This window comes from Uloborus diversus, chromosome 8 (assembly GCF_026930045.1).
Source record: "Uloborus diversus isolate 005 chromosome 8, Udiv.v.3.1, whole genome shotgun sequence".
In the NCBI taxonomy this organism is placed as follows: domain Eukaryota; kingdom Metazoa; phylum Arthropoda; class Arachnida; order Araneae; family Uloboridae; genus Uloborus; species Uloborus diversus.
Window position 1 is genome coordinate 60,811,850 of NC_072738.1, and position 11,466 is coordinate 60,823,315.

General features: G+C 30.2%; 1 protein-coding gene across 5 annotated transcripts in view; it reads right to left on the reverse strand.

Moving 5' to 3' along the window:
- LOC129227425 (zinc finger CCCH domain-containing protein 18-like) overlaps positions 1–9,005 on the reverse strand; it is a 40,953-nt gene extending 31,948 nt beyond the window's left edge. For all 5 annotated transcript variants that reach the window (XM_054861983.1, XM_054861980.1, XM_054861981.1 and 2 more), the window contains exons 1-3: positions 8,879–9,005; positions 5,632–5,736; positions 2,181–2,228 (exon numbers count right to left, since the gene is read on the reverse strand). In XM_054861983.1, coding sequence (XP_054717958.1) covers positions 2,181–2,228; positions 5,632–5,736; positions 8,879–8,953 — 228 coding nt within the window. In that variant the 5' untranslated portion in view covers positions 8,954–9,005. The remainder of the gene's footprint in view (positions 1–2,180; positions 2,229–5,631; positions 5,737–8,878) is intronic.
- Positions 9,006–11,466: the final 2,461 nt, after the last annotated feature.

Below are 11,466 nucleotides of genomic sequence, written 5' to 3' on the forward strand. Positions count from 1 at the left end.
AGATTTTACAATAATCATTCAGGAAGTTAACTTAAAATATTTTAGGAACATATAAAAAATTATTATCCTGTTTAAAAATAAAAAAAAATGTTTTTTATGAAATACAGTAGAACTTCAACTATCCAGTTTCCAACTATACAAATTGCTGATTATCCAAAATGCTTTCATAATTTGAACAAAAGAATTAAGGCAATTTCACTCGCAGCGATACCCAAAATAATGATTCTGTCGATGCACAACCTTCCCTCAGTGAAGCTAGTCAAACACTTTCTGTAACTTGCAGATATTCAGCAAGCAATGATTTTCATTTATAGTATGGAATGTACATAGTCCATACTTTACCAATGTACAACACTTGTAAGTATGCTTTTCATGAAAAATGTTACCTTTTTATTTGATTAGTTAAAACCTTTTTTTCTTCTTTATAAAAATAGTTTTTTTTCCTCTCACTTTCAACTTACATACAGTAATTGGTTAAAATAGTAGACCTCTTTTTCGGAAAAATTCAATTACCCAAATGGGGTTCTGTCCCAATTGATTCCGATAATTGGAGTTTTACTGTAATATCAATTCGGAACTCCAGCGCTCGAATACGCTACCTTGCGGTGATTTATAAAACTGCGTCTGCACCTAAAACATTGCCACGTTGCGCATCACGTGTGTCTGTTGACGTAAACGCGGTCAGTTTGTTCTGAGTAACGCATTCAACATGTCTAAGAACGCCTTCAACAACAGAAATTAATTCGTCCCTTAGTAGTATTCTCGAGCTTCTCAAAATAATGTTAGTTTTCCTTATTTCTTTCAAAAAAGTATTAAATGGTGGAAGCGTAAACAAGAAAACTCTGGATTAACAAAATTGGATAACGTTATACCAGGTAAAATTTTTTATTGTTTTGTATGAATTTGTAAGAATATGGGGTTTTTTTTAATCTTAAATTAATTAAACTTACCATATTTTACAGCAGCATTTAGTTGGAATGGACAGTATGCAAAATATTTTCTTGAATATATTATCGTAGAACAAAATGAATAACCGAGAAAGAATTTACTTTATTCCTTTTATTCTCAGCTGAAAGGTTTCGCCAAATTTGTTTAGGGTTATTAATTTTTAGTATTGTGCGAACAAAGTAGCCTTGGCGAGATTTCGCGTTTTTAGTTAAACCATTTTTAATTTTTATCATGAGTGGAATAAAATGGTAGTAAGATTACAGAATTCGATAAGTGAAAGGAAATAATGGTCAATCAACTGAAAAGAAAACTACCACCATATATCCGTGAGAATTTTGTTGATGATTTGCATAACATGACACAATTAAATCGTAACTCAGAAATTAGAAAAATCGAAACAGAAAATTTTTAAATGAACCGATTCGGGAATTCGAGAGAAATAACTCAACTACAAATGGAAAAAAAAATAAGCGCTAGCCAAGCAAGGCAAAAAGGTATCATCTTCTTTCGATAACAATTTGTAATGTCACATTGAATTTTCTAGCATTAATTGTTATTCTTGTCAGGCCACAATTATTATTTAGTTTTATCAAGAATTGATAAATATCGAATTCAACATCGTGGAAATAGCTGCTTAGAACTACGAACTACGTAGTTTGCATGAATCTTTGACGTTTAGTAATGCTTCTTGAATTCTCATTTCTTTCTACGTGGGCCAGAATATCCACAAGACTTTGAAAATTAATTTTAAAAGAATAAAGCGAAAAAATCATACGTACGAACAAAAATCACAACACTTTTAACATTTTCTTCGTTACCATGTGCGTTTGTTGTAGTTTTCAATTCCGCCATTAGACAGTGACTTCAGTGCCCCCTATAGTTCGTTGGAGTTGCGAATAATTATTGAATATTTTTAATTATTAGAGATAATTCTCAAAATCATGAATCATTCAATCTATATATTTAAGGAAAATTATATTCAAAATTTGAAGAGCTCAGTACAATTTAAGATACATTAATAGATTAAAAGTAATAGTAAACAAAATTTTATAGTAAGAAAAAAAATAAAATTTTATTTTTAAAAACAAGTATGCTTTTCTTTTTATATACAATACATATTAGAATTTTTTTAAGCAAAACCGTCAGTGTTACAATTGGATCCAAAAAATCGGAACATCATAAAATCAATAGTGAAATGTCGAAAAATAGATTTCAAGAAATAAAATACATACATCTGTAATTTCACCATCATCTTCACCTTCTTCTATTGATTCATCCAACTAGAAATAATGGGGGAGAAATGAGTTTTCTACAGTTCATTGAATTTATACATATATTTATCGTCGCCTCAGAGCAACAGTAAGATATCTTAGTGTTATTTTCGGGATTAGATGTCTTACTGTTGCTCTGAGGAGACGATATATACACATTTTATGGCTGTTACTTTTTCGCTAATTATTTTATTTATTTATTTATTTATTTATTTTTATTTATTTATTTTTTTATTTTTATTTATTTATTTATTTATTTTTTTTTTTTTTTTTGATTAGGATAAAATTTTTGGATGGATAGAAAATTTTAAGGGTGGAAAACTTTGTTGCTGACACAAAAGTAGAATTTTAAACTTTGGTAATGGACAATATTAGAGCTCTGAATTAGTACATTTTGGCACAATATTTTCACCAAAGAAAAATGAAGTTTGAACAAGAAAATGAAAAAAGGCTGATTAAAGGCAAAAATCAGAGCATTTTTGTCAAAAACCTATTTTTGCAACAAGGCTTAGAAACTGGAATGGGTAGTAATAAATTAGAACTCGCTTGCCAACTCTGTTTCTATAAGTATAACCAGTCAACCCCTGCGGAACTCTGCACTGTGCTTCAAATCATTTCATAAGGCATTTCGCTCTATAAAAATTTCAAAGAAAGAACGTCATGAAGAAGAACCGAAAAAAAGTAAGCCCACAAGAGAAGGCATTTAATTTGAAGACAACAGTAACAAAACCTCGTTAAATACAATGCTGTGATGATCTGATCATCACTCACCTTTTGGTTGTACGTACTTTCAATGCAAACATAAACATCATAAAAAGTGTGACTGAGTGACTCGTGAAAAAGCTGTAGTTTTGCATGTGAAAAAACAGGTTGTAGCAAATACAGTCTTGCCCATGTGAGCATCTGACGGAAAACAAGGAAACGTTAAAGAGGTTTATTAGTACGGATTCGAATTGTCGACATTCAGATTAACAGCACGACACTCCAACAAACCAAGCGATTGCGGCTTCCTTTTTGAATGCTATTCATTGGAAGAATGCGCAATAAAAACAGCAAAAAAGCTTTTTGCCGAAAAAAAAAAAAGATCATGTGTCTATGCTTTGTCATTAGCCAGCATGATAAGATTTAAAATTATTCGTAAAACATGGAATTTGATTAAAGAATGAGGAAGATCTCATGTAGCGAGTGAAACAAACATCCTAGAGAAGTAATAAATTCGATTGGAAATAAGCGTTTTTATTTTTGAATATTGAACAATTGCCCATAGCAGGCTGCTTCAGCTGTTACGGTTTAAATGCCAACACGTTTTTTTTAATCGAACACTTAAAATTCAAAACCAGTTGAACTGAGTCCGTTTTTCAGTGTAATTTTTCGAACATAGACAAAGGAGTAGAAAATGATTTCTTATTAATGAAGTAGATAATAATTTTGATGTTTTATATCATATTCGAATAAATAATTGAAGGTTTACTGGGTGAATCTCATAGTTTTAATTTGGCGTAGTATTTTTTCATTTGTACAAAAGGTCGAACACTGCTATTAGAATAATCTACATTTCAGCATACAATGAAAATATTTTTCTGCACAAAAAGGATTCCCTTGAGGTAAATCTAATACTTTTTTTATGCTTCATAATGCTTAGTGGTCTGGACAGAGTCAAAGCTTTAAAAAAAAGGAAGAACACCCTTCGATTAACAGTCAACTTATCTGAATGATAACTGTAGCCTGCATAAAGGAGTCGAAACACCAAGTAGCATTTCCACTGCATTTATTTTATTACCTGTGTTATCTGTTGTATGTTATGAGTACATGTAATGCGTAATATTAATGTAAATTTGCTCTTATTTCGGACAGCCTAAGCTTGCCCGAAGTTCAGATAGTTTATAGCCGAATGCTTTACCGAAAAAACTTATCAATTTAACCGAATAACTTATTCCAGTGCTTTTAAGCTTTATAAAAATTAAAAAAAAAAAAACACACCCAGGTTAGTTTCATTTTTTTCTTGTCGAAAGCGACTTAAAAAATTGGAAAATTGTATTAGAACTTTGCTTTAAAAAAAAATTGCATAAGAACTACAGGCTGCATCAAGGTTTTGCAACAGCAAGGGACATTTCCGTAAAATTGATTTTTAGACCGTAAGTCTTTTTTTCGTCATTAGCCGGCCTGATAAGTTTTAAAATGAGGAGGGAATTTCTTCAGGAGATAAGAAAGATCTTGCATACTGACAGAAAAATAATCCACAGAAATAATATATAAGATATTAAAGAGAAGTGTTTTTATTTTTGAAATTTTTTTCAATTTGTTATCGCAGGCTGCTTGAACCATTATGGCTTAAATGGCAGTACGTGTTCATCATTTAACAGCATGGTCAAAATACAAAATAACTTGAACTAAGTTCTTTTTTAAGCGTAGCTTTTCGAATGTAGTAAAAATGATAGGCAATTTGGTTTTTTTTTTGCAAAAAGAAGAAAAAATATATATTTTACCTTTCAAATTGAGGAAGTAATATTTTTTATTTGTACAAAGAGTCAAAAACTCATTAGAAGAATCTATATTTCAATATACGATTTATTATTTTTTTCTGAACAAAAAGCAATTCCATTGTAGTCTGAAATCATAAACCTGATACTTATATTTTAGCTTACATTATGCTTTAATTTTCTTACCAGAGCCAAAGCTTTAAAAAAAAATAAAAAAGCGTTACAATTAAGAATCAATTTAGCGCCATGTAGCATCAAGTTTTCATAACAGCAAGGAGCGTTTCCATCTCATCTATTCTCTCATGTTTGTTACTCATTGTTATTAAGTGTTCATGTAACGCGCGATATTTCTCTAAGTTTTTGATGCAGAAGTAGTCGAACGCTCTGCCGATCAAGCTATTCAGCTCTGTCGGTCACAGTGCAAGTTAAAGTTATAATTTAACCGAAAACCTCTTTCTGGTTCTTTAAAACAGGTTTTTTTGACAGAAAAAAACAATTTTTAGACCGTGGGTCTATTTTTGGTCAGTAGCCTGCACAATAACCTTTAAAATAAGGTGTAAATCAAAGAAATCGATCACGAATTGAGGAAGATCTCATGTAGAAATGAAAAACAGGCTACAGAAATAATATATAAGGATTCTAACATTTTGCAGTATTAATTAAAGATGGAAAGTTTTCTTGATAAAATTGTTAGAAATACATAGCTTCATTTCAATAACAGTAAATTACTGTCAAATAAAAAAAGCAAAATTTAATTAATAATATATGTAAATTTATTTAAATTATGTGGAAGGTATTTCTTTTAGGGAGCAAAATATAATACATAAATTGAAACACTGGATAAAGTAGGTAACTAAAAATTGTTTCAATATTTGCTTTAGTGGAATGCTAAGAGATTCTTAAACTCTTCTTTTAGAACATATTTTAATTACCTTTTCCTTTTTCGTTTCCTCGCCTTCTTCTGCATTTTCAGTTGATGGTTCTTCTGCATCATCACCTTGTGAATCTAATTTGTCTTTAACTTCTGCATTCTCCAACTTAAAAGAAAAACACACACATAAAAATTTGTTCAGACAGGCACAGAGATAATACCAATAATAAAATGAATAAAATAAACTGAAAATAACCAGAATAAAGATATTTTTTTATCAGGAAAATCAGAAGAATACGAAGTCTGCATTCACTCTTAACTTAAAAACAAGAATGCCATCCACAGGGATTCATTCTACTCAATACATTATGCATAAAATCTTGATAGAAATATTTATAAAAAATAGATGCTAATCAATTGAAGGAAATACATTTCTAAAACACTAAAATGGAATTATTTGAGTGCTTATAACTGTCTAGAGAAGGACAACAACTGATTGCGAGGCAATACTATTTTATAATGAAACAGCTGTGTTGCCATTATTCTTCATTCTCAGGAGGAAGCTGCACGTACAGCAATCAATCAGACCTTGTACAGTTTACGGCTCACAAGAGCAGCTATCGTAGCAATGCATGATAACATAGCATCTCATGTGCCACTTTTTTTTCTCCTCAAACGTAATGTACTAACGAAATTCTTAATTATTATAAGGTGGGAAACTAGTTCAGACCGGTCTAAAAATCCTTTTTTTAATGTCATAAAATGTTAGTAAAACTATTTAAGAATGTTGGCAAAATTTTCTGATGCTATGAGCACTTAATGTGACTGTAAAGATTCTAAATCGTTCACAGCATTTTTTTTCCTCTCAAACCCGTTTTTTTTTTTTTTTTTGAAGCAACTTTTTTTCAACTAGTGTGCGTTCTAGCTCAAAGAGTTTTTGACCAATTGTTCTGAAAATTTGTGTAAATATTCTTTGTTCAATGATACTTTATATGAACTCTCTTATTAATAATATATCTTTGATGATATTATTAGTAAAAATATTTTTTTAATACAAGTGTGAAAAAAATGGTAGAAAAACTTAACTGTGTATTCCCCCTCCCCCCCCCCAAATACCTCAAAAAAGGTGCAATTTTCAATTTTGTTGATCTCAATTAGGTTCATATTCTAGGGAAATATGTTGTTTACATGAAAGAAAAATTGTAATGATTACAGGCAAAAATTGTGGCTTCGATAATGCACACCAGCAACAAGCTCTGATGGCGATCATCCATGGACAGCAGCTTCTAGCTCCTCTAATTCTAGAGGAAATGACTTCAAAAAATTACAAGGTGTACTTACAAAAATGAATAAAATATCCTACAAGTTCAAAAAAATTCTGATTATTTCTTTCCTGATAAAAAAAATTACAAAAAGCACTAAAATTTTAGGCCTTCCAAACTGGTTTCCTCTCTTAAACTATGCCTCAATTAATTTCCTAGTAACTGTCTTAGTTGTAATCCATGAACAGAAGACAAAAATACTATAACTAAATTATGGGATGTTTATTTAAATTATTTAACACAAATCTAATATTAATTATACAAAATAAGCAGCTAGCTTTAACTCACTTATTACAGTATGAAAGTTAATCTCAAAATGAAGAATAAAACTTTATCAATCCTGAAATATCTTGAAAATTTATTGAAATCTTTGGCAAAAGAAAAGATTTATTGCTATACATTTATTTCCAATGAAGTTTCTCATAAATATTTGAGCTTTTTTTTTTTTTTCCCCAGTTTTACGACCAAGCGAAGCTGGAACTAGCAGAATATCAGCAAAACAAATCTAGTATAAAATATGTTGCTTATATTCTCCTCAAAAATACAGCAACAAATGTCTAAAAAAGACTCAAAAATGCTACTACAATAAACAAGAAACTATTTACCAATACATTTTAGCCTCTATAGGTTAACAAATCTATTTCTAACTTATTCAATGAGGGATAACATCATGAATATCTTTGGGTAATGTGGGTGACAAATCAATCATTTTATTTTTTTTTTCTCCCTCCAAGAGTAGAGAAAAAAGGATCATTATTTTCACTGATAACTTTTACTGTTAGTGTACCCCTGAGGCTTTTGAGGGGGGGAGTTGCATGCATATATATATATATATTTATTTATTTATTTATTTTATTGATTTTTCAATAAGCTTTCCTTGACCCTTCGAAGTTTTAGCAAAATTTCTTCACAAAAGCAATTTTTTTTTTCTTCAGAAAGGTAATGTTTTACACAAGCCTGGTCTAGAAATGGAATTCCCTCAGTTTCCCTTATCTACAAGGATTTTATTTGATCATAAAACTGAATTTTCTCAGCTTTTACTAATTTTTTCAAAGGAAACGTTAAAAAGCTTTTTAATATTCGGAAAAAAATATTAAAAAGTACTTGGCTATTGAAAAATGCTCTAGCAAAAAAGATTTTCAAGTGCAAAATTTCTATTTAAAAGTGCTCTTTTAATTTAATTTAAATACCCTTTTATCTGGAAGCTCCCTACCCCTGTTATGGTCTGGAAGAAACACTTAACTGTGAATGTTCTGTTTGATTTTCTTTCATTTTTTACCAAGATTCAAATTTACATTCATTAAAATGGAAGATACTGATGGGTTGAATGAGCTGGTTGATACAGGTTGATGAAGTTTTTCTTTCTCTAACATTGCTATAAATAAAATGTCTAGTTTTTTTTTTTTTTTTTTAATAGCTTATAATTCAGAAAATTGTCAGATCGAGCAGCCTCTGATCCCATATATCTTCTGAAAATTGTGCTTACACTAGGGTGAATCTACCAATAATAACAAGATTTAATTAAATGTGTTGTCTTTGTAACAAAAGATATACAAGTAATACTTTTCATTTCGTTTATTCACAAAAGATTTATTTGAACATTAAGGACTTCAAAATTGTTATCAAATATAAAAGGGGAGGGGGGAGTTAAGCTTTTAAAATCCCATGCTAATCTTGAAAGTAGGAAGAACACTACTTCTATAAGGTTGTGGGATTTGGAATAGTTTGCCAGAAATTTTTGTTACTTGCAACAAAGTATATAACTTGATGAGGGCCCTTGATCTTTATTTAGAGATAGATAAATTGACTAAGACCAGCCTAGCCTAATAAAAAGGCCTGCTGCTGATCACCACTTTTGTATTGTATTTGGGGTGAACATGGGGGAAAAGTAACCTCTTGCAATTCTTCAAAAATGTTGAAAACAAGAGATTATCCCTTTTTTTAAAGTCTCAACATTTTATATTTTTTAAAGATAATATCCCTTACTTCTGAGTTTTCAAGGCTATCTTTTCTTTTATCCTCATTATTTACTTCATCTTCAAAGTCTAATTCACCTTCCATTGCAGTAAAAGGCTTTCCTTCTTGAGGTGTGGGGCTACGTACTTGAGCGTGTTCTTCAGGAATTTCTTTAAATGCAAAGAAATTGATTCAAATGCAAAAAAATTGATTCAAATAAAACGTTTAGACATTTACAAAATAAATCAAGGTTCTAGGGTACAATTTTTGAAACAATTTCTAGTTTTAAAATTACTGCATCGCATCATTGGTTCACAACATTATATTAATATTTGGTCAATTTCTGCAGCAACAGAAAGACAGTTGGTAGAAGAGACTGACATAATTTAAGTAGTGCACATTAAGTTGTTTAACTTGCTGTTCAATCAAAAGACTAAAGATAGTATCATGACCATTTATTAAAATTACATAGAGTTAAAAAATATTACATTGTCTTTTAACCATATATAAGAGAAATAAACCCAAATTTAAAACAAAAATGATAGAATAATTCATTCATTGCAAGAAAAATTCCATAAAAAATTCATAAATCAATATGATTGGAATATTTAAAAGTTCTTTTATACATTAAAGTAAGACAACTACTGTGTCTCAGATCACAATTAAATCAAGTTCAAATTATGAGGAGAAAGCTTTCAAACATAATAATAACAAAAAAAAAAAAAAAAAACTTTGCCGCAGTGTCCGTTGTGGGAAAATAGGGCATTGGCTCTTATATGATCATAAAAGATAAACATAAATTCACTCAATTATTTATATCACAAACAACTTACATCAAATATTAGTCAACATCAATGTCAGAAATAAGAATTAAAATTGAGGCATTACACTGACATCTAGAATAAGTTCCTAAGCAGAAAAAACATACTATCTAGGCAGTGTTGCCAGATTGGGGGAAAGTTCTCCATTTTGAGGAAATCTGGTGCTCTCTGGGGAAATTTTGGGGAAATAGGTTTTGAGGGGAATTCTTCGGGGAAAAATATTTTCCTTGGGAAAAACCAGGGGAAAAAAACCCTTGGGGAAAAAAGATTTTTTTCCGTACTTAAATTTGCGTCAAGAAGTAGTGAGAACATTGTATCAAACAGCGTTGGGTTAGCTTTGCTCAACTTTATGGAATTCGCATTTCACATTATGTGGAATATTATGCTACGGAATTCGCATTAATAGTTCTGCGTGAGTAACTAGTTGATACGTTAAACAGGTAAAAATAAGTGTGATGAAGAGTGTTCTTGGATAAATACATACAAAAATCATAGTTAAAATGTACATACAGAAGCAGAGTAGAAAATGCGAGCAGAAAAAAAATATTTGGCTATTTCTTATCTCTCGGTCAGGCGCTTGTATTTATGACTAGTGGTACCCGCACGGCTCTTCCAGAAGTAGAAAATTAAAAGGTCTTTTGGTCCCCCTGTATGTTTACAAGTAATGCATGATGAATTTCTCGCCAATTGGTTTGCCCACGTAACTATTCCACGTTGAGATAACTTGGTAATTTACTCGTCCATCTTATGATAATTTTGCTCAGGAAAATGTTTTTAAAATTGGAATAGAAAAAGAACAAAATCGAATTTTCGAAAAATCGCTTAAAGGTGCACACCCCTATGCTACAAACTAATTCTTTGCCAAATTTCATGAAAATCAGCCGAACGGTCTAGGCGCTATGTGCGTCACAGAGATCCGGACAGAGAGATATCCAGACAGAGAGACTTTCAGCTTTATTATTAGTAAAGATAAAGAAAGATAAAGAAGACAAAAAAAAAAAAAAAGCGAAAATGGGAAGAAAAAAAAAAGTTGGGGAATTTGATAAGAAAATTTGGCTATTTGGGGGGAAAATTTTTTTTTTCAAGAGACAAAAATAAAAGAGGAAGTCAATTCATTTTATGAAAATATTATTAAGAAAAAATTTTTGAATTTGGGGAATTTTGATAGAAAACCATCGCTTTTTGGGGAAAAGTTGTGAGGAAATTGGGGAAATCTGGATTTAACCATCTGGCAACACTGAATCTAGGTGCTGGTTTTAATGATTTAATACATACACATCAGAATGTAAAAAAAAATCTTTTGCTTCATACTTTTGGCAGCGTATTATACAAAGGAAACAATGTACAGAAGAAAATTACTTTTTACAAACACAAAATTAATTCTATTTTAAAATTTCATTTGAAAATACAGTTGAACGGTTGGTACAAAATCATTGCTAAAACAAACATTTTGTTAATTAAGTTTGGATTACTATTTAAATATGTTAAAAATATCACGCATACTATGAAGATTTAAAACCAAAGTTGTGGTTAGCACAAATAAAACTTCTGACCTCAAAAAATAGGTCATAGTAGTTTTAAGGTCAATATAGTTTTATTTGTGCTGACTTAGTTGTATTTGTGCCTAAGTCTAAATTTTAACAATTCAAATAAAATGGCATAAGTATAAATGTACATATTTTGTTGAAATATATTACAAAGCTTTAATATTTTATTAAATTTTCGCATGCATTTGCCAAATAATCTCTAGAACAGTTTTCGTTTTCCGATTTTCTTTTATTGTGCACTTTTTATTAA